The sequence below is a fragment of the Neopsephotus bourkii genome, unplaced genomic scaffold, assembly GCF_033783945.1.
Source record: "Neopsephotus bourkii isolate Nb327-2 ecotype Australia unplaced genomic scaffold, CSIRO-AGI_Nbou_v1 NB_234, whole genome shotgun sequence".
Taxonomy (NCBI): domain Eukaryota; kingdom Metazoa; phylum Chordata; class Aves; order Psittaciformes; family Psittacidae; genus Neopsephotus; species Neopsephotus bourkii.
In genome coordinates, this window is record NW_026900744.1 from 10,603,350 (window position 1) to 10,626,343 (window position 22,994).

Here is a 22,994-nt window from a genome sequence, read left to right on the forward strand (position 1 = left end):
GGGAAAGAATTCATAAGGCCATAAAGCAGTCTCACCTAAAAACGCTGCTCAGTTGAACAGTCAGGTTTCTGAGCAGGGTTTTCCCCACTAAAACCTTAAATACGGTTCTTCAGCCTCATAGCTATACTCGAGTTGGTATTACCTGCAGAATATTGTTCTGCCTTAGGTTTTACACATTCACTGGCAGCTAAATAGATGTTTTCTTTGAATTGCCTTTTCATATGAAGCTATAATAAGAGCTTTTTCGTACTCATCTAAAGAGTCAGATGGCTGATAGAGTAAGTCATCTATTAGGGTAGAACTACTGTTTAAAATACTCTGTCTTGTCTATGATATGGGACAGGCTGTATAGTTGAATTATAAACAGCCTTTTTTTTTTATTTTTCTATTATGCTTCTGAATATAGTACTGGTGAATATTCACTGTTCTGTAAGACCTCGGGAAAACTTGCAGCAGCATGGAATATGTAAAGACAGACTCCTCCGTACACTCCCTAGCTGCTGTAGTGATGCAGTAACTGGTGAGGTGTCAACATAGCCAGGTGTTAATCAACTTTTTACAGTAATTTTAAGACCAGATTAAGTCAAGACACTTTTATTTTTTGCTTGGCATATATAAAACTGATTCCCTTATGAAACAGAAGTATTTTACTAGCATACAGTTCATTTGGAGAGGTAGATGGTAAGAAGTTTGACGACAGTAGCAATTTTACAGTTAGATTTGGCACATGAAAGCTAAGCTTTTGTACAGACTTCAGACCAGGCCACTCCTTGAGGCACTCTGCCCATACACACATCAGCAGCTAGGAAAAGATGCTAAAGGATCTGAAAATAAAAAAACAAGATGTAGTTAGAAAAGTATCAGTTCTAAATAAAGCAACTCTAAGAACAGGCACCTTCAGAGTATGCCATGTACTGCTATTTAGAAAAAACAAAATCCTCTTTTTTTTTTTTTCCCACAGCTGTCTTATGAAACTACTATTGTAGTTGTTCCAAATCACTTGGCACCTATAGAAATGCCAGGCACCTACTCTGCCTTTGAAAAGCAGGGGTAGTCTGTAACTAACAAATTTTCACTCCGCAGAGGTTGTACTAACTGTAAACACGAACTCCATGGGTTCATTGTGAAAACACTAGGATTATAACTAAGAAATTGTCTATTTTGAGGATGTGCTTGCAAGAGATAAAGTGAAAGACATTTTCCATATAGGTAGTGTAACTTAAGCTGCTGTTATGACTTTTGCCTGTAACTTCAGCAGAAGTAAGTGCTCTGCTCCAAATTCAGAAAGATGGAAGATAAGGCCTGTAGTTGAGAAAGAAAATATTAAGCCTTTTATGCCTTGCATGTGCAAGATAGAGGAAACGGTATTTCATGACATCCACACCCAGGAATTACTAGACCTTGGCAAACCTCAGTGGGCAAGTATGCGTTACTGATAAAAGTAGAGTTTGTCTTTTTATAGGTTAGCAGTTTATAACACTTACACATGATCTGATTTCCTTGAATTACTGCTTGGTGTTGATGCTACAGTAGTGTGAACACAAGTCACTGCCCAAGAATAAAATCTTTTAAATAAGAATAGTTGATAAAATTCACAACAAAAATAACTTTAAAAGCTGGAAGAACTCTAAATCACACTTCAGTTACACTGCTGTAATTCACTGCTCAAAACAATGGGGGAAGTGGTTTTATTTGTTATATAGTTAAGCATCAATCTCTATACTGTTATTACTAGCACAAACCACTGTTTATACACAAACTTTTTAGAAGTTTTCTACAGTCTGCTTGAGGGGATAACAGTTTTAACAATTCAAACAACCCAGTCTGACTGTGGTCACTTTTCTATAAAGCTGCCTAAATATCACAATGCAAATCTAGCAAATTACAATTATTTGGGTGATGTAAGTCAGCTACAAAACCAGGATTCTTTAAGGTTAAGACTCACTACAAGATGTGTAAGGATTGTGCACTATGGTTCACTGCGTATCTGATGCTTTGAAATAACGTATATGCCCTCACCACCAACAGATCCAAATCAAGGGGCAATGGGGAGGAGGCGACATGGTAAAATTATCATGCGTTTACTGAGGGCAAAATAGCAAATTGTTTTGAGTTTCAGTGAGACTACTGTCGATCTACAACTCACCTTTCTAAAAGGTTAGTCTAAAATTAATCAGAATTTCCAAGATGAGTAGTCTTCATAGTGATAGCAGTATTGCTACTGAAGGTAAAAAAGTTACGGAATGAAAAGTCAAATGAGTATTCAACTGTTTCCACTTAAACTTGCTAGCTGTGTAGTAGTTTGTATGAGTGGAGTATGGGCCTTCACAAAATTCTTTTCTTGTGGCTTAGAGGGCATGTCCTGTAAGGGGACAGTGCTCTTGGAGGCTAGCACTCATCTTTGATAGTGCTCTTTAAAAGTTTAAGAATGAAAGTCTGTTCTATCCGTCACAGTCAGGATTCACCATGTATGCTGTCAGGTGGGTAATCCTACGTGCAAAAAGGGAAGTAACACCCTTACACGGAAAATACAGCACAACCAGGTTAGTCCTGACAGTAGTAGCTGGTCCCACTACTACTTTGCTGCAGCAACAGAGACAGGCAGAAAGAAGCCCTGCAACATGAATGCTGCTCATAATACTTACGAACAGCATGTGTCCAGCATAGAGCTATGACCAGAATAGGGGAAGAGGAGCACAAAATGGGGATCTAGACCAATACCAGCTGCAGAAGTCAGTCTCTTCTGAATACTTTTAATACAGGCAGTCTCATTCAATTAAAGCTAGCTGTTTTTAATGACAGAACCATTTATGAATAGTAATTCAATAACTTACCACTGAAAGATACCAAAGTAGTTCATGTAATTACAAAAATGAACAAACTTTCTGGGGTCTGAATGGGTTTGTACTCGATGATACTCCTGTCAGTAGGGGATCATGTTGTGCATTTTGCAGGCAGAATTGCTTCAAGTCTGCTGCAGCCTGGGAAACCTAGTCATAATGAAAGCTGGCATTAGAATTCACTGACCACTGGTTCCTAAGGATGTAACAACATCACAAAGTATAAAGAATACTGCTAATCATTCCGCAGTACAGCTTGCTTAGATTTTATACAGTGCTTCCATCGTAATGTTTTGGTTTAAGAATTTGCGCAGTAATAGTGAGAATTTAGAAAATCTTCACATTAAACTTTTAAGCCTGAAGAGTGAAAGACGAGCAACATCTTGGAGATGGGTTTGTTAAATATATGAAGATCCTTGTACTAACATAAAATGTGTAAAAATACAGCCTACAGTTTAAGATGCCCTACTTGACTGAACTGCTAGTTTATCTTCCATTGGAAAGACATCCTAATGACGAGATGGTGGTTTTGGTGGGTAGTACATAAAGACGAGGCAGTAAGAACTCTTTGTCATTCTTTTCTCTATTGTAACTCTGAACTTGTAAAAAATACGGACCAAAGTTTCAGAAAGTAGCATCTTCACTGGTATCTTGTACTTGCAGTTTGCCCAGAGTTTCTGGCAGGGCCCTGTCTCAGCCCTTAACCGCACGAGTTAAATGTACTCAGTACGTTTTGCAGCGACGTCTCCATTTTACAGTGCCAGGCTAGCATGGGCAACCTGTTGTGAGCCTCACTCTAGCGGCCCTTTCCACCGGAGAACGATGGAAGAAGACACTTCTCAGAAAAAGGAAATTAAAGGGAAGGGCACAGCAACCATCCCGGGGAGCGCTTCGGCCGCGCACCGGCCTCCGGGTACCCGGGAAGCTGCAGGAAGCGAGGGGGCGAGGCGGGCCCCGCACGGGCCGAGCTCTGGGACGGCGGCAGCGGCAAAGAGGCGGCTGCGCAGCCGCCCCGGAGCCCTGCTCGGCCCGACGGAGCCGTGGCTATAACCTGTGATGGGGTGAGGTAGGTCGGGGCAGGCGGTCCTGACCCTGCCCCACCGGGCAGCCCGGCCGCCTCCAAGGACCGCCGTGGGGCGCGCCCCAGGGGCGGTGTAATGGCGGCACGTCCGCCCCGTCCCAGCTCCGCTTCTCACCTTAACGCGAGTCACGCTGGCCTCCAGGCGCAGCTGCTGCACCACCTTCTTCATGGCCGCCACGTTGGAGGAGCCAGACATGGTAGGAGCGGGAGCGGCAGCGGCTGCACACCCAGCACAACTTCCCGGCGCGTCCCAAACTCTCCGGCCCGGCGGCGCCTGCGCAACGGCCGCCGCGCCCAGGGCCGGGGGTGTCGCGGCCGCGGGGGGCGCTGCGGGAGCGCTGGCTGGCGGGTGTGGTGCCCTGTGGGCAGTGGCTGCTCGGTGCGAGCTCTGTGTGCCCGGGAGGGGGCACCGCCTGGAAACACAGAAATAAACCGCCTCCTTCCCCATGTATGTGTAAAGTGGGTTTAAAATAAGACTGTTAAGACCAAGGTGGGAAATCTTGGAGATAATATCCAGTGAGTTACTAGTTTGGAGCTTATTTTGAGATGCAATGGAGTTACCAACTTTGCTCCTGTTGGCATGTTCGGCTCTTGACAGCAGTTCAGAGGTGAAGGGTGTTCACCACAGAACGTGCCCAGGAGTGACGGTGAAGCCTGGGCTAATGGCATGGGCAAAACATGTTGTCATGCAAAGTGCAGTAACTTGCATGTGTACAGGGAGGAACTTGTGCTGTAACCTGCTGTGTCTTTGGTTGGGAATAACTGGGGAAGAGATGGGATGTTACAGTGAGGTCGTTTGTGAGAGCTTGTGTGGTGTACTTGTGAAGGGGCAAGTAAAGACCTTTGTAAGCAGGTGCTTTCTGCTAACATGGGGAAATCGTATTTCCACCTCATGGAGCCAGGGTGAGACTTGGAAGATTGTCTGGAAGGTCTGGTCACATGCGCCCAAGAAAAGGTGGAAATAGCAGGAGTATGAGGGAGAGCTGCAAGATGATCAGGACAACAGTGAGGCATTGAGCAGGCTTAAAATCAGGCGGTTAGTAACTTCTGAGGTGCTGGAAGAGCCTCCAAAGAGAGGAAACTCATAAAAAGGTTAAGGCAGAACCATAGTTTATGGAAGGATTTTTCTGGCGTGGTCACCCAGAACAGTCAGGTTTGCTTGGACTACTGTGTTTGGTCAGCACAATATGCTGTGCATGTGGCTTGGCTGCAGTTCACAGTAATTGTCCCTTTATCAGAGATAAACCCAGATCCTGCAAGAATCCCATTTAGTGGGGATTTAGGTCTGTGTCTTTAGGAAAGCAGTACAATGTGTAGAAAACTATATACAATCAAAGAGTCTTTATGAAAGGGGAGAAAATGGTAAAAGAAAACACTCCAGCGCAGATCTGTGGGAGCTGCAGGGCTGTGATTAGCAGTTGCCCTGGTTACTTAGGTGATACTCATTGTGTAGAAGGTGTGGTTGAGTCTTGTTTGTCTGTGGTTGAGTCTTGTTTGGAACTTTCTGTTTCAGCACAGAAATTACTTCCCCGTTTTCATAAATGGGAAGAACAGTAAGTGAAAATAAAGGATATTAATGGAGTAACTGCTCTTGTAACATCATCAATCACGAAACTCATTCTTAAAGAACGTTTAACTCAAACAGAAAATTATTAAAGCCCACCTGTCATTTGCTGTGATCAAGTACAGGGAGCAACATGTCGTTCAGTCAAAGGAGACCTCAGACATCCCAGGTGAGAGGTTTTGTACTTTTCCATGAAGTGTTTTTTGATTTCACATTTAAAAATATAAAATATCACAAGAAGTAACACTGCACCATTTCTAGGAGACATGGGGGGGTGGGGGGGTAGAAGTGCTTTTAACATAGCATATATAGAAAGTATTGTTTTCTAGTACATTTATTAACATTTTCTAATTTTCTAGTTAAGTTTAATAACACAACAATGGCTGGAATATGTAATACAGCTTGTTTGCATGGCTTCTAGTTATGGGAAATGTTTCATCCTTATCAATACCATCTAATTGTCAGTAAAAATATCAAGATCTGGGCATTAACAGTCCCACACCTGCCGCAGGTTTGAACGCAGTCTAAGTGAACCTTGTTCAGAGCATGCTTAGTTACTCTTTTTGCAGGCATTACCAGGAGCATTTCTGTGCTTCCAAGGTAACTAATATTATTAAGAACTGCCAGAAATATTTTGAATTCTTTTTCTTCTGGCAAGGTCAAGTTGTGATGCTATTTGTACCCAGCTTTCAGGACTTTGCATTATTTATGAGAAGAACAAAGGCAGGATTTCAGCTGAAGTATTTATGTAACCAGGACACGCTCCAGAGTATCAAGTGTTCTTGGTAAGCTCTGTCCATTGCTGTCATAGTGACATACAGCAATAGCCCAGGCTCTGTTTCCTCCGATTTCCAGCGTTGAGCATTTCTAATGTGACTTAGGTTGATGTTGTCAGCTATCATTCAGTCACAAACTGCTCTACTCGTTGCTGTTCTCACTATTTAGTCATCTCTGTCAGGTGGGTGCTCACTCTTCTAGTCCATCGAAGAAACCATTCCTGCCTCCAGAATTTGAAAGTCCACCTAAGCAAAATAAGGCAAAATAAGAGGGTTATAATATATCTACAGTTATGATTATATGTTCTTTATTTAGTTGGTGGAGTTCCATGTTTTTTATGTCCCAGAAGAAGTGTGGGACTTCAAGCTGAATACAGTTCCTGTAGCTCTTACTAGCAAATTCATCTCAGCTGGATTTATAAGGTGGGTATAATCTTAGGCTTCATATACATGGTAGGTCCTTCACATTGTCCTTTAATAATTTAGTTGAGCTGTTGCTCTGTGAAGCACAATTACATCTGTCAGAAGAGACTTGTTCTTTAATAATTTCTGGAGAGTAAGTGATGTCCATGACTAGTGTTAAGTTTATTTGGATTTGTATCAGGCTTAGCTCCATTGCAGCCCTTGGTGTAAACCACTGAAAAGTACTTGCAGAGCAGTGCTAGTATTTCTGCAGAATAATTTATGTTCTTAAATCACAGTCTTGCATTCTTTCTGTCTACTGGAGCCTGCTTATCAAAGTCTTGAGTTCTTTTTGGGTATGGACCAGCCTGAAGACAGAGTGGCTTGATGAAGATGGGATAGCCTGTTAGTTCCCAGGAACAGGGATATGATGATCTGAGCTCTCTCAGTCCAAATAAAAAGCTTGAGCCATGTTTCTCAAGGTGAAGCATCACATCCCATACAACTACCAGCACATCTTCTTTCTTTTTCAGTAGTATTTCTGAAAGATTGCGCACAACACCATGCGCCATGTGTGCTTTCAAGTAATTGTTTAGAGGAATTAGTGAAAGAATATCCCATGTCCTAGGCCCAAACCTGGCGCAAAGAGCTGCAGTTGTAATCTTTCACAGCTTTGAAAGTTTGTTTTGTACCCCTAAACTCACAAATTCTGTGTGTATCTAGTGTGGTAACAAGTTGTAGAAAAATCAAGTAATGTAAAGATGAGTATTGAAGTGGAGCTTTTACGTTCACCTTGTCTGCTCCTGAGCAAAACCTGACAATTTAGCTTAAACTACAGGGAATATGGGTTTTAACTACTTTAAATTAGGGTTGTGTTGTCCACTTAATACACTGTGTAGCTGAAGAGATTGACAGAAGTCAGGTATGAGCATGTGAGGCAGAATGTATTCATTCTCACAGCTTCTTTTGTTGAAAGGCTGCTCAAAACCAGAGGAAATAAGTGTACATGTCTGTTTTTGTTTGCTGTTCTAGTCTCCAGCAGAGGTGCAAAATGCCTACAGCTGGAGTGGTAGCTTCACATCATTTCATATGATTGCACCTCTGTCACTGCCCTCTGTTCTCTAGTGTAAATTTATTTCCCCGGGGCTCAGTTCTGAGGCATCAACTTAAATTAGGTGGGTTTATATCTGATGGGGTATTTGTTGCTTTCTAATGAGTTTTAAATAATTGCTAGTTAATTATGCTATGGCTACTCAGCAATGCTGCAGTACATTGCATTAGCAATAACTAGCACATGGCCATTTTATCACTGTCTTTAAAAACAAAATTATTTAAAAAAACTATGGAGAGGGGGAGAGAACAGCCTTGCTGGTACAAATGCTGTTTGGACATTGTTGATAGCACTGTCCAGTCAGCTTGACAATCCTAGTACTGTCTGAGTCAGCTTAACAAAGGATTCCTAGGTTTAAGTACAGGCCACTTCCATTAACTATGAAATTAGAGGAAAGTATTAAGTGTGTAATTGTCTATGGCCCTGAGCTTTTGTTCCCATGAACTTATTTCTGAGCCTCTGTGATCTTTTATTTATTCCTCATTCTTCACCACAGAAGCCATACATTTGCTGTTTCCAGATGAGATGGCTGCAGTGAACTCTAGTTTGCATTATCTTTAAAGGAACACCCTGAAGCAAAGGACTAGTCTTCTGCTAGCCAGTGGCAGAGAGTAAGAAATAGATCATAATATGCTCCTAGGCGTTGCACATTCAAATAATTTGCAGATAAATTGCTGTCCTATATCTGAGGTTCTATGTACCTAGACAGTTTTCTCACAGGGTACATTGTAGTTACTGAGGTGTTTTCCCTGCTGTTCATAAAAACAAAGATTTCCAGGCTGTTTTGGACAGGCATTATCAATGAAGGATGTGCAGTGATAGAATTTCCTCTGAAAGAGCTTCCATTTATTGGGTTTTGGAAGACAATTGAAGGAGTATGTCTTCTCTGGGACATTAGCTTGAAGAAAGGATAGTGCGTGAGAGATATTTGAATTACAGATCATATGTGATCTCAAATAAGACCTTGGAAGGGCGTGTATTGAGTTATGTATCTATCACATATTCCTTTATACATTTGAAATAACTGACATTAGGACTAATATCTGCAGCAAGTGTGGGTAAAAAATGGCTGGGGAAGAAATAAACAGGAGCTAAATGTAGAGGGAGGCACCAAGCAGTGTGGCCTCAGTGTGTCCTCTCTGCAAACTTTGGTCTCCTCTGCTGCATGCCTGTGCTACAAGGCAGATTTATCACCTTGGGGAGATGCTCTAAGTCCAAGGTGTTTTAAATCATGCATGGGAAGCATTGTAGCCCATTGAAGTACTGTGTTTATGAAACTGGCGGTGGTTTTACATACGTAGGGTGTGACATGAAAGCAAATAGGTCTGTCTGAAAGTGGAAACAAACCCTGACAGGTTAAAGTTGAAGACTGAAGTTGAAGGGGTGGCATGTTCTTGTCCATACTGTTCAGTGAGAATGACATGTGCTATCCCCCAAGCTATGTCTGTGCATTGCTTGAAGAGAGATAGCTGCCTGAGCCAAAACCATGACTAGGTATTATACCAACAATCAGCATGGGTGATTAACAGTCTCAGGCCTGAATTTGTTCCCTAGTTTATGACAGGAGCAATTAGAATTGCTTCTGATATCCTAGAGAGCTTTTGCATGCCTCTTGCACATTTGGTTTTAGTCTGTGGAGCTTTTTGTTCTACAGTAATTTTTATACTGAACTCATTACTTAAATATTTGCATGGTTTCCAGTAGTACATTAAATGATGCAATTCATATTTGCATCAGCTCTTTCATCCTCAAATTATGGTGGAAATGTTCACACTGCAGTGTTTGGTTTTGATTTAAAATGCATTTGCATGTACACATGCACACACCCAACTGTAAATTTGTGTTGGAGAAGACAAAATGAAAGAACTGTGCCTGCTACTTAAAGTGGACAGTAATGTAGTCTTCTCTAGCCCTTAGTGCTTGAAGGGGTATGTTCTACAGTCCTAGACTGGCCCCATGAAACATCATCACCTATATGGAAACGCATAATTGTAGTTTCTAATGTTTCTGTTACTCATCTGCAGATGAGCAAGAGCATTCTGAAGGAGTAGTTTTCAAATTTCAGCTATTTCCATATTATCCCTTTTTATGGGATTCCTAAAATATGAATATTGCTAGTTAATGTCATGACAGCCTTTGTAATAGAGTCTACCGTAACCTGATATGATGTTCTGACTCTAGCACACAAGGACTTTCTGGCCTATATGTAGTTGGACAGTAGTCAGTTCTAGGACATAGTTCCCATTTTTGGTCATTCTGTCCATGCAAGCCAGTATGTACACAGCATTATCTTCCCCCTCTTACTAACTAGCCATCATTATTTGATATTACAGATGTATTAATGAATAACAACATTCTAGGGTATCTCCTCACATCACATTAAGAGTGCTACGGGAGAAGCTTGGAGAGTACCTGGGTGGAGTTTCAGCTTCAGGTAAATTCAGATTTTTAAAATGCATTGGGAAAAGACTAGCAGTGGTAAGTTAATATTTTTTCTTCTTTAATGCTCTTTTGTTTTACAATGTCAACCACATTCCTGCAGATTAGATTACATAAGCAAAATACATAAAAAGGAGATAACCTCAGGAGCACTGTTAGCATTTCTTTTTTTTAAACGTGCCGGAGTGTAAGTTCTTGTAAGAACACATCTAATTCTCCAAATACAAAGGCACAGCTGGACAGGTATATTAGAAACGCCTTTTAAACCATCATATGTAATTAGTTGCCATCCAGTGAAAACATGTTAGTTTTGATAATTCAGTGGCTTAAATATGACAAATCTTGTTGCATTAAAAAAAAATCCCCTTAAGGTCATTATTGCCAGTACATGTTTGGGAAGATGGAAGTTGAAGAATTTACAAGGGAAGCTGAGTAAGTCAGAGTTCCTCTAATGGTTCTTGCTGTGACCTGCCCAAAAGCCTTTAAAAGATGAGTCTCTGGATGTACATGTGTTCCACTAATTAGTCTAGTAGTACAGCTTGAGATGCATGTAATCAAACCCCTAAATTTCCGAATCATAGCTATTCCTAGTGTTGATTCTCTGTATATTTATACCTTACAAACTATAGCTAAAGATTAAATACCCTTGAAAATTAGTTCAACTGAAAGTTTCTTCTTGTAACACCCAAAGACTTAAGTCATGTGTGCAAGTACAGAATACTTCTTTCTCCTCTCATTTCACCTGTCTCTTGTGGACCTGTAAGTTAATTCCAGGCTGGAAATTTGGTGTCATTCTTTTAGTTACCACTAAAATTACTCACACAGAAGACCAGAGTATACATATCAAGTAATATGCAAAAAACAGGTGGAAAAACATAAGGAAAAACTTAAAGACTGGGACACAATCTGAATCCGAAAATATGCATATGTCTTCAAAGAATTCAGGTCTTTTAAATTGGATGACCATAAGTAAGATGGTGTATTTTCTTTCCCACTGATAGTTCTGAGATAAATGGAGAAATTTTCCAGCTTCTTTTAGAATGTCAGCGAATTAATAAAATACTTTAATAGAGAATTAAAGATATGGTAGATACAAGTGAAGGTTTTTAGTGATGAATTAGACATATAATTTTAAGTTGGCATATTTACTGTTGCTTGATGTTTAACATCATAACAAAGTGGAAAGCAAAAAACCAACTAACTGGTTTATTTGTTATTTAGGGTCATGGTAACCTCATTGGATCATATCTCCATGACCAAATATTTGTTGACTGGTTTCTTACCCCCCAGTCTTCTGTTTCACAACATTAACAATGTAAGCAATACTAACAGCTGTACCCAACTTGCAAGTAAGGGTCTTTAAGTGAAAAAGAAATGTAAACCAACATCATGTTCATTTGGTCTTATTTTTCTTGCATATAGCTCATGTCTGTAATAGTGGCATTGCTTGGCCATTACTGAGAATAAGATTAGGTACCATGTTTAGTTCAATTTCATTATTTAAATGTAAACACAGCTTATTTATTTATTTATTTATTTATTTTAGCTCATCTTATAAATTTACATTGATTATCTTAGACTTTGTTTTTAGGACACTGTTGAAATATGAAAGGGTGTTTCTACCATATGAAGAGTATAAACAGATAGTATAGATATTTTTTTCTACATACATTAAATATTTTGCAGTATTAGGTGAATAGAGAAAATTATGTGAGAGTCAGCATTTCTAGTCAGATTCATCTTGAAGCAGCTACTGGTAAAGAATGTTAATGACTTTCTTCTGCTGTGACTGTTGGATCAGCTTCCTTGAACCATAAGAGAAAGTGCAAAATATATTCAGTACATCCATGCACTCGTGTGGGTCTGAGATTTTGAAAAACAAACAAAGTTTAAGTGCTGTGTCAGAAAATACAATAGTAGTCTGTGTTACTTCCTCCCCATGAGGCCGTTCCAGAAGATAAATAGTGCTGGTTCTGAAACAATGTAGTATGTAAAGAGGATGACAGAATAAAGAAATTAAGTGATATGCAACATTGTTGATAAAAAAGTATTTTATTGGTTACACTTCCATACCTTACCTTCCAAGGTGAAAGCAAAACAAGAAACAGAACTGGAACTGAAGTCGTTTGCTCCACCTTATGTATGTATTGAATGGCTTTTAAGGTATCATTTTCAGAAATTTTTTACATTGTACTTTTCATCTCATGTCTGATGAATATACTGCATATTTTAGGCACTTTATCCTGAATTATATTTGTTACCTGAAGTGGAATACTTTGAAGGCATTTATGCATTATCAGCATCAACTCAACAAAGCCATCACTTTAATGGAGAAGCTAATAGGCTTGATCATAAGTCAGGATTATCCAGGCTTCCCCAACAAAAACCTGAAACAAGCAAACAATTTTTAGAAAGCATACAAAGCAGTCATCAGCTAGAAAATAAAGAAGTGCATGGTCCTGTGAAATGGGGTGAGAAAGAACCTGTTCCAGTTTTGCACACAAATAATATGCAAGACCATAACAACAGCATTCCAGAAAATCATATACAGCTTAGAGAAGAAGGTAAGTTTAACCAATATAGTGAAGGAGGACGATGAAGGAGAAGCATAAATACTATGGTTAACATTTACAATAAAATAACATTTCTGTTTTCTAACATCAATTATTATGCAGATCAAAATGGATCCAGTGGATCTCTCATCACACCAAATCAGTCAAATCCTGCAGATGATTTGGAGTCTGGAAAGAATGATATGGTATTACAGACCTCTCAGCAAAATCATCTTAGCCAAGATCAAAAAGAGCTTAACACTCCTAAGTGGAATGACGAAGCCAAAGGAACCACTCTTATTCTTCATGTAAACCACAGTGATGAAGAAGGCCACAATAATCAAACACCTCAAAATCACATCAAGTACCAAAAGGGTACAACTGTTTATTGTCATCCCTCTGCTAAAGCATGTGTTTAGAAAGTTGGCAGAGTAAAGCTTAGTTTTAAGAAATCTATAATTAAAGCATGGGTTGTAATATTGCTATCAGAACAATATTCTGATTTTTAGAATAATAATAATGTCTTTCAAAGAGCTATAGTTTTAAATTGGATAAGTCATAGAATCATAGAGTAGTTAGGGTTGGAAAGGACCTTAAGATCATCTAGTTCCAACCCCCCTACCATGGGCAGGGACACCCCACACTAAACCATGTCACCCAAGGCTCTGTTCAACCTGGCCTTGAAAACCGCCAGGGATGGAGCATTCACAGCTTCCCTGGGCAAACCATTCCAGTGCCTCACCACCCTTACAGTAAAGAACTCCTTCCTTATATCCAATCTGAACTTCCCCTGTTGAAATTTTAACCTGTTACCCTGTCACTACAGTCCTTCTTTATCACTGTGTATTGATATAGGGAAACACCACTATAATTGATACATTTGTCTAATTATATTAATATAATAAGTAATATATTACTTAAATGACTTATATTCTTTGAGATGTGTGTGGAGAGTTTATTAGAAAATGTTTTTATGGATGAATTATCAGTAATTTCAGTTTCCAATCATAACCTGTTAAAAATAGCTCTATCCCTTCACCATCACGTTAACTCATATTATGTATGAGACTGCTTAATACACAAATCTATATATGTAAAGGTATAACTGAAATTTTTTCTATTAAAAGTTTTCCATAACTTTATTTTGAATGGTGAAGGATATAGGATTTTGTAGTAGTAAAGGTAAAGTCTGTCAGCAATTTTATTTTGAAATACTTATTGTATATATTTTAAAGCAAAAACCATTTATTCGTTAACATTTAAATTCAAAACATTTTGCTCTCCCTTTCTATGCTGGCTCCAGTCTGTAGGGGATCTTCAGTCTCTAAAAGGCAGAAAGCATTAGATAAGGAATTAGTGTAGGGAAGGTGAAATAACTGAGTGGTTTCCTTATCTGTCATAATGTTTCTTGTACTGCTTACCACAACTAATTAGATACAAATTCTCCACCTTAGGGTTTATTTTAGTTTTTTTTCTTCCCTTTATTTATTTCTTCTGTTATTCACCCATTTCCAAACCCCAGAGATAACATTATTTATTAGATGAATTCACTGAATTTCTAAATCAGGTTGGAAAGCCCAGGCATTGACAGTCAAAACATCTTGAATTTTATGAGTGTAATCTATATATTTTGATCATCACTATCCTGTCACAGAACTAACAAACATGGATAATAATGACCACTTAAAAGATACCAAACTAAGACAAGACAGAACAGAGGATGCTGGAATTCTTAAAATAATGGAAGACCAAGCCACAGAATATGCATGCAAAAAACAAAGGTTAGTAAATAATGATTGTACGAAAACATACGATAATATTAATTCATAACCAGACTTCAGATAAATGAAGGAAAATGAGGGTGGGGGCGTGTGGAATTAATGACACAAATTTTCACTTGCTGCTTTGATTTAATTTTAGCTTGTTGCAGTACAGAACTAGCAAGTCTATAGCTGATCCTGGTGAAAAACTGGATAATCAGGTATGTTTTTCAAGGTAACATATGCTCAGCAATATTGAGCAATAAGCATAGTCCTCCACCTAGACATATTTTATAAGAGAGGTAACTCACTAGAGATATTAAATTCTCAAATGTAGATTTGAGAGTAATTGGGAAAAGTCAATCCATGTGCTGCTACTTTTTGGTAAAGAAAAATCAACTATATTTCTCAACAATGAAATCATCAGAAGTTATACCTCTACTCATAATTTAACAGGAACTACATATACAATAACTATCTCAGTCTTATTAATGTTAGCCTGTTATTCCTCATCTTGCATGGGAGCGTCAATGACTTGTGAGGTTGTGGACATGGACAAGAACAATTAGCCATAGTCTATGTTTTTGTCCGCATGTTCTCTCTGTGATGCAAGTGTTCAGTGTTCTGGTTTTATTTGCAGAGGTCCATCTGTTTGTAATTTAGTAATCATTTGTACTGGTAACAGGATAAAAAAGCTTATATGCAGAATTCAAATTCATCCCTCATGTTCAGTCAGACCACTTTCACAGCATATTTCTGATGGAGCTATTCAGGATTATGGGTTATTTACTTACAGTTGTGTGTTTTGACTCTAGGCTGGTGAAAGCAAGAAAAATCCTCTTAGTTGTCCAAAAGAATATATTTCACCTCCTAATCTACCTTTCCTGACATTTTCTGTAAATCCAGATCAAGTTCCTGCAATTCAGACAGCAAGTGAGTATATGATTCCAAGAAATTGCATGGAGTGAAAACAGGCTGAGAGAATTGGGGATGTTCAGCCTAAAGAAGAGAAGGCTCCAGGGAAACCCTTATAGCAGCCTTTCAGTACCCAAAGGGGCTGACAAGAAAGCTGAAGAGGGACTTTTTACAAGGGCACATAGTAATAGGGCAAGGGGGAATGACTTTAAACTGATATAAGGTAGATATATATTAGCTGTTAGGACAAAATTCTTTGCTGTGAGGGTGCTGAGGCCCTGGCACAGGTTGCTCAGAGAAGCTGTGGCTGCCTCGTCCCTGGCAGTGTTCAGGGCAGGTTGGACAGGGCTTGGAGCAACCTGGCCTAGTGGAAGATGTCTCTGCCCATGGCAGGGGGTTGGAACTGGATGAGCTTTAAGGTCGCTTCCAACCCAAACTGTGCTATGATTCTATGATAACAATCAAGACTGAATGAAGACAGAAATACCTGGTTTATGAAAGAATTTGTACATTCTTTCATTCATAGTATTGTTACAAATTCTAATTTGTGGTGGGAAAGTTCCAGCCATTTTGGGCTGTTCATAAAGCGTGGCAGGTTCCCAGCACTAGAAGACCCAGTTTGTGGACTTGGGGATGAAAGGAGAAAAGTGGGTAGATCAAATGAAATACTACTCACTTAAGTGAGAATGTAGCAAAGAATACCAATGGCAGTACTGCTGAGGATCCTCTGCTGTGGTGGTGTAGTAGGAGGATAGTGAGAAGGTAAGTTACTGACCTGTTGTGACTAGTGGAAGTCTGTTCTGCCTATGACTGCCTGGAGTTTAAGGCAAGATTTTACTAGTTTCTATCACAACGTATTTTGAGCAGATAATAGTCTTTTGGAAGCTTTTTTGGCTTCATACGGTTATGTGTGATGCATTACAAAAATCTTCATTGATAGTATCCTGGTACTTACTAAATATAATATCTTTAGAAAACAAGATGGTAGAACAATTGCAACAAATGAAGGAAGACAGAATGCACATGGAAAAAAATAGAGAAGAACTGATCAGAAAAGTTAAAGGGCTACTGGAACAACATAAGCTGAAAAGATACCACGGTATGCTTTTAATTTATTTTGTAATTTGGAATGATAGAGAAATGACACTGAAACCAATATGAAAATATTTGTCTCCTTATCAGTGAGCTTAATTGCAGAGAGAGCAGTTTGCTAACCAATAGCTCCAACAAGGCTCACTTGGGTAACAGCGTGTTGAAAAGATTGAAGGTTGCAATGTTTCCTTCCACTTTCGTGATAGTCTTATAAACCTAAATATATCCTGCTTTTTATCCCAGGTCATACAGTGCCTGGAAAGCTACTGCAGGCCAACTTCACTCTTTGAGGCCCAGAGCAGCTGACATATGCTAAACCTGCCTGTAGCTGGTGCTTACAGAGGTTTTTACTGTGCTGATAGAGCTTCTAGTTAAATGGCCAGCATAATACTTTTTGTTCCTCCTATCTCATAGTATTCAGCTTATGACATGGAAGTTACAAACCTGTCATGACAAGCTTGACAAATGTTGGGTTTTTTTAGAAGTTAAAATCTCATTTAAATCCCACCCAAATTTTCTTTGTAAAATTATTTTCAAATTTATTCTGAAGTTATCCTCCCTAAATCACATTCCAGTTAACCAGAGATGAGGTTTAATCACTTGGATGTTTGAGAGCATTCTCTTTGTATTTAAGTACAGCTAAATCACTAGGAGTCTCAGCTATTGTTTGTAGCTTTGTTGAAAGGACAAGACAAGACAATTCTTTCAGTTATTTTCTGAGGGCATGGCTTTACAGTGCGCTCTCCAGCATGGTGAGGTTGAAAAAAAAACACAACAAAAACTTGAGTACTTGAAGCAGTGAATCTGTAGTAGCATGGAGCTGCAAGGCAAGCTAATTTACCCCATTGAGATAAGCTCTGAATTGCTCCTGTGTTGTTTTAAATTATGTTATACAGTTAGGTAAAATAAAGGTTATTTCACATGCATTCAAACACCTTCTGCAGTTTTTTTAAGAAGTGTCTCTACTTCTGAAATATTTTTATCAGACCTGTAGAGTTTCATAAGTGCATTTGCAAACATGCCTCTTCACAAGGTATGAAGAGAAGGGCATGTTCTGTAGGAGCAGCTGTCTTGTCTATATTCAATACCCTCCTAAGGCTGCCATGCTGCCATGCTCAGTTACATACTGTATAGTCCTACAGGAGCTGGGTTCTTTTAGGTAAGTTTCTGAACAGCAGCTATCCTGATTTCCTAAACTACGTCTTGAAAGAAGGAATCATTTAAGACACTGCAGACTAGTAGATGTATGTGGCTGTAAGAATGCCACACTAAATACAGGGGAAATTGTGTGCTAGCTGTAGACAGCACATTATCAATATAGGAGGAATCATAGTTAAGTGTACAGGTAAATAACTGCTTCCCATAATCTTGGGACTTTTGTACTGTTCAAACTCTCTGGCTCTGCAGAGCTCAGATTTTGTGTAAGTCTACAGTGCTAAATATCCTGCTACAGTATAGGCATGAACTTCAGGCTGTGGTGGGCATCAAGTCCTCACAGGTCAGGAGCACCTACTGTGCAGCTGAAACATGCAGAACACCAAAGCTGAAATTTTGGGGTTGGACTTTGTGTGGTATCTTGATGAACAGAGAGAGCCTTTTGTTGCAGGTGATTGTGCAGAAAGTCAATTGCATTTACAGTGAATGTAATTTCAATGAAGGTTTTTCACTAAATGCTTTTTTAAAAAGAAACCTACTGCTATCTTTTAATATGCATTGGCCAACTGCATCTTTTTAGATCAGTTAGCCATTACTGTCTTCAGCAAACCTTATGATAAGATGAACAAGACCAAAAAGTATTACTGTTTTCCTGTGTAGTTTGTGAGGAATGGAAAAAGCAGTACTTTGAAACTAAGAAAGCTACAGTTCCCCTGGAGGATGCTTTAAACAAACTGCAGCAAGATTTAGAGCTTTACCACCAGAAATTTCTCTTGCAACAGGAAGCCAGAGATAGCCGGAAACGACCAAATAATATGACAAACTCCAAGGTATTTGCTTGTGTTATTGTAATCTCTCTTTTTACACAGCCTGTTTGTTTTTTTTCTCTATAAAGTAAGAAATTAATCACCAAACAATGTAAACTAGCTTTAACAGCCAAGTACAGAATATATAGAATTCCTTCAGCCCACACTTCTTAAAAACTTCTTGAGTCTGAGCATTTGATTCTTTATGCTTTGTGCTTCCACAATATCTTCTTGTAACTAAGTGCCCTTTCATTCAGTATGATTAATAAATTGTTCAATTCTGTATTGTTTTCATCCCAAATTTCACTTACGAAGGTAGTGAATTCTGTTTGGGAGGATGAGACATGTCTGAGGCTTTTAGGGTGGTTGCACCTGAACTATTGTGCAATCGAGCCTCACGTTATCTTGATGCCAAATCACAGGATGTTCAGAGAGGAATTAAAAAAAAGATAAGAGGGGAAACACACTTCACAACAGTTGTATCTGTAAATTTTCTAAAAGTGTTAATGAAATCAAGTCTGTTGGCAAATCTGAAGCTAGACTAGGAAAAATCAGTGTCCCTTTCTTGTATCTGAAAAGTTGGAGAGTGTATATACAATCTAAGAGTATATATTATATACAAATGTGTATTATTTGACCTATGTGAATATAAATGCCTACAATATAAAAATATTATTAGGGTTGGTATTACATTATATAATCAGCTATGTTCAGATGTTTTATTGCTCCTTTTGGGGGGAGATACCAGGGAGTTTTTTAGGTCTCTCTGGCTAGGCACAAAGAATCCTTATGTGGAGGACATGCACAAGTTAACATGCCTACAGTGGTTATTTATTGGCTGGCACACAGAAGATAGATACTGAGGATTTAATTAGCTATTAGGCTAAGCACAAGTATGCTCTCCACCCCTTGTAAGCTACATGCTGGGAAGGCAGGCATCAGTCAGATGGGAAGAGTTGGCTCTGGGGAACAGCTCCTGCTGCTGCTGACTTCCCCTTTTCCACCAGCTTTGTCTTCACTGGTGACTCAACCCAACACTGCAGTGATTCCTCTGTAGCCCCCAGCTAATCTGACAGCCCTGCCTGGTTTCCTCCTACATGACAGTGTATCTTTCATGCTTTCTCAGTGGTCTGGGCCAGGGTTACAGAGCCATGTGGTGTCAGAGCTGGGACTTGGACCCTTGCATGCAGGCAGCTACACCCCTGGGTGGGAAGAAGCTTCCAGCAGGAGCTCACAGATGAGAGGCTGCAGATACCACTTAATGATTCCTTGTATGCCAACTTGATCGCATTATTTGCTTCAGCTGGCACTTTAATAGAATTTTTAATGGTTTGGAACATCGAGAGATTACCACATACACATCCACACCCATCACTCAGTGTTACTGACATCAAGGGACCGTGGCTGACTTCAGAACCTACATTGGAAAACATGAATTTCAGTTTTACAGGTTAATTCAGTGATAGGCCCACCCACACCTACTGCTGAAATTATGTGCTGTATAACCTGGAGATTACCTGCACTAAACATCACGAGTGTAGTAATTTCATCAATAAATGTACAGTGACAGAGTGATGCTAAGCCTGTGAAAGAAATTATTTGAAGTATGCCTTTTTATTATAAATGGGGAGTAGCCATAAAAGATAATTGCAAAACAGCATGCTGTTACTCAGGAGAACTGATCTGGATCTTAACTTCCTAAAGCAAAAGGGAGTGGAAAAACCTCTGCACCCAGGTGAAGGGCTGACAGCAGAAGGGAGCTGCCCCCTCTTGGAGAGCTGACTGCTTACAGACCAGAGACAGCCCAGTACACTTTGACGACTGGAAGAAAGCAGGGGAGCTGGAATGAGTTTAGAGAATAGTTTCTGAGTGGTGAAATGCACTAATGCTGTACTTTTACCTTTTGTTATTTCTGTTCTTTTCAATATAGAATTACACAATCATCCAGATTACTACAGTGCAGCATGAACTCGATCTACTGAGGAGGAAGCTGGATGATACAAAAATGAAACTTGTAATAGTAATTAAGGTACTCTGCCTTTTAATTAAAACAGTCAAAATGTTACTATGTATAAAAAACCCCTTAGATCTTCCCAAACATTAAATTATTTCCTGAAGAGTTTTTGGTTTATGTGTTAGCTTTATGGTGTTAGTTGCCATTGTAACTTTATCACTTGAGCCAAATTTCTCCAGAACACCAGGTTATTAAATGACTTTGAATGTCTAGCATTCAACCAACTTAGACTTTCCAGTTACTATTTAGGCTAAGCTTCACAGTCTTTCATAAAACACCATTTCACTTAAGAGGTAACTGAAGAAACATACTGATGAGGCACTGGTTAGTTGTAGGCTGTGGCTAAGAATAAAAAAGTAAAAAATTTAAAAAGAGAATCTCTCTCAAAGCAGACAGCAGTCCTCTTCATCTGCTTTATTCCATACCAGTGCTGCCTATGGCTCCCTTTGGAAGGAAGATAATGGTATAGACCTCCATAGTGGACAGCTTTTCAGCTTTGAGTGCTTGAAATAGGAGGTCTCTACATCACATGAACTGCCCATGCCCCTCTTTACTGTGTAATGTAGGCTGGATGTACTCATTATGCCTCCTCCATTGTATAACAAGGAGTGGAAAGAACAACGAATTGCACAGTTGTCTCTTAAAAGCACCAAACCACTACAGAAGAAAGTTGCTAGAACTAGGCTACCTAATTAGACATGTAAAATTTTAAGGGTGAAAGATGTATCCTGTATTCAGCCATCCTGTATAAAATTCAGTCTTAGTTATATAAACCCATATGCATATCAAATCCAAAAATTTCCTTAAATCGCAATTCCTTAAACTACTGGTTTTTCTGCAGATGAGAAAGCAGGCAGCATCTGATTTACAAGTGCTGAGAGCGGAACTGACACAGAAGAAGATTCATTCAGCTTTAATTCGCCGGTCCAGAAAATGAGGGATTTAAGAGGATGACATGCTTTTACAGCCTTAAAGTCTCCAGAAGCTCTGTAATGTTTATAGAAGATCAGAATTACAGAACATTTGCCTGTATGTTCTTGAAATTATCTTGTAAAAAGACACCAACTATATAAATGTTGTGGAATTTGTATACTAGGGTACTGAGCTACTGTGGCTCACTTTTTACATCTCACTTTTAATATAACATTAGTCAACTACTTAAATATACAGTTTAACCTAGTAACATGTCTAAAACAAAGTGATTTAAAAAGTGCCAATTAGTGAATGTGTTACATCACATTGGTATGCTGAAGTTCTTTCATTAACAAAATACCTACTAAGAAAATAAACCTATAATCTATAACCTCCTGTTCTTATTTTCAGGCATGCACATTACATTTTTGGAAAATTATTAAAATAAATCTTCTGTAGAACTACAGCATGAAGAATCCTTTATTTAGCTAGTTACTGAAATACATTTTTGTCACTATGAGTATGCTTATCTATAAATTGCCATATTAAGTATGAACAAAATCTCAGATATCTTACTTTATTTCATATCTAACCATTTTTGTTCCCTTTCTAATTAAGAAAGCTACATGGACATTAACCATCTTATGTAGCTAATAGAGGTAGCAAGCAATGTCTTGTACAAGCTATGATGATGATCCTGGTCCAATTTACAGTACTGCATATTCTGCCTTTCTTTAAACTCAAGCTCATGCATGTGCTTAGATAACAATTCTCTGGCTCTCGTCTTTGCCTCTTTGCAGTACCCGATGTTATTATCTTAAGCAGAACAAATAATATGCTAGGAATTAATGTCATATAAAAGGCTGTATTTATTGGTGGAAATAAAACACTAATGGGAAATCAGTAATAAACCAAGAAAATGATGCAACTCACAAAAGGACTAATTTCAAATGTCTTAGACAAACCACCCTTTATCCAATTTATTTTCTTTATGATAGGATTTACCAAATATTTTAGTGGGAAAGTATTAAATCTCTAAAGTCATCTGGCCTTCAGTTAGGAATTTGTAGGTCAGATGATCCACTCCAGAAGACCACTCAGTTTCAAAAGTATCTCTCTCTCAGTATGTTACCATATGAATATAAATAGTAATACAAATTCTGAAGTGTCTGTATGTCAAGTAAATTTAACAGTTTCTCCTAACTAGTTCTAGCACAGAGCCCTCTGATTTTCCAAGAGATTGCTTTTCCTTATATGAGAGCAGTATGCTTCATGGTCTGCTTTCCATTATCAGTAATATCAACCTGTCAGACACTCACATGAAGTCTTCTAGTCTTCTCCTCAGTAGCCATTATGGTAATGCTACTACTCTTTGGTGTAAATATTCACCAAGGGGAAAAAGCTGAACCCAACCAACCAAAAAACACCCCAAACCAACCCACAACTGACAACATATATCTAATTAAATAAAATGTTTAATTAATGGAGTCAACTTAAGCAGGGCACTTTAATCTGGTTGTGAAAGAGGCCTGAGAAGCAGAGAAGCAGTGTGAGCTGTAAGCTGTGGAACAGGTA

General features: G+C 38.9%; 2 protein-coding genes across 4 annotated transcripts; one reads left to right on the plus strand and one right to left on the minus strand.

The window, feature by feature from the left end:
• Positions 1–578: 578 nt before the first annotated feature.
• Positions 579–4,228, minus strand: GNG5 (G protein subunit gamma 5). Its single transcript, XM_061345211.1, has 3 exons — positions 4,037–4,228; positions 2,835–2,990; positions 579–824 (listed from the first exon to the last, which is right to left on the minus strand). Exons 1-2 carry the CDS (start codon positions 4,115–4,117, stop codon positions 2,865–2,867), a joined length of 207 nt encoding a protein of 68 aa, XP_061201195.1. The 5' UTR covers positions 4,118–4,228; the 3' UTR covers positions 579–824; positions 2,835–2,864.
• Positions 4,229–4,643: 415 nt separating this feature from the next.
• On the plus strand, positions 4,644–21,885 carry SPATA1 (spermatogenesis associated 1). 3 transcript variants are annotated; one of them, XM_061345212.1, is made up of 13 exons: positions 4,644–5,654; positions 6,578–6,684; positions 10,135–10,252; positions 12,300–12,353; positions 12,447–12,777; positions 12,889–13,140; positions 14,420–14,546; positions 14,686–14,746; positions 15,341–15,458; positions 16,414–16,539; positions 18,348–18,517; positions 20,424–20,522; positions 21,349–21,885. In XM_061345212.1, the coding sequence occupies exons 1-13, from the start codon at positions 5,619–5,621 to the stop codon at positions 21,442–21,444; spliced, it is 1,695 nt and encodes a 564-aa protein (XP_061201196.1). In that variant the 5' UTR covers positions 4,644–5,618; the 3' UTR covers positions 21,445–21,885. The 3 variants fall into 3 exon arrangements, with proteins under 3 accessions (XP_061201196.1, XP_061201198.1, XP_061201197.1); XM_061345214.1 differs by lacking the exon at positions 16,414–16,539; XM_061345213.1 differs by lacking the exon at positions 12,300–12,353.
• Positions 21,886–22,994: the final 1,109 nt, after the last annotated feature.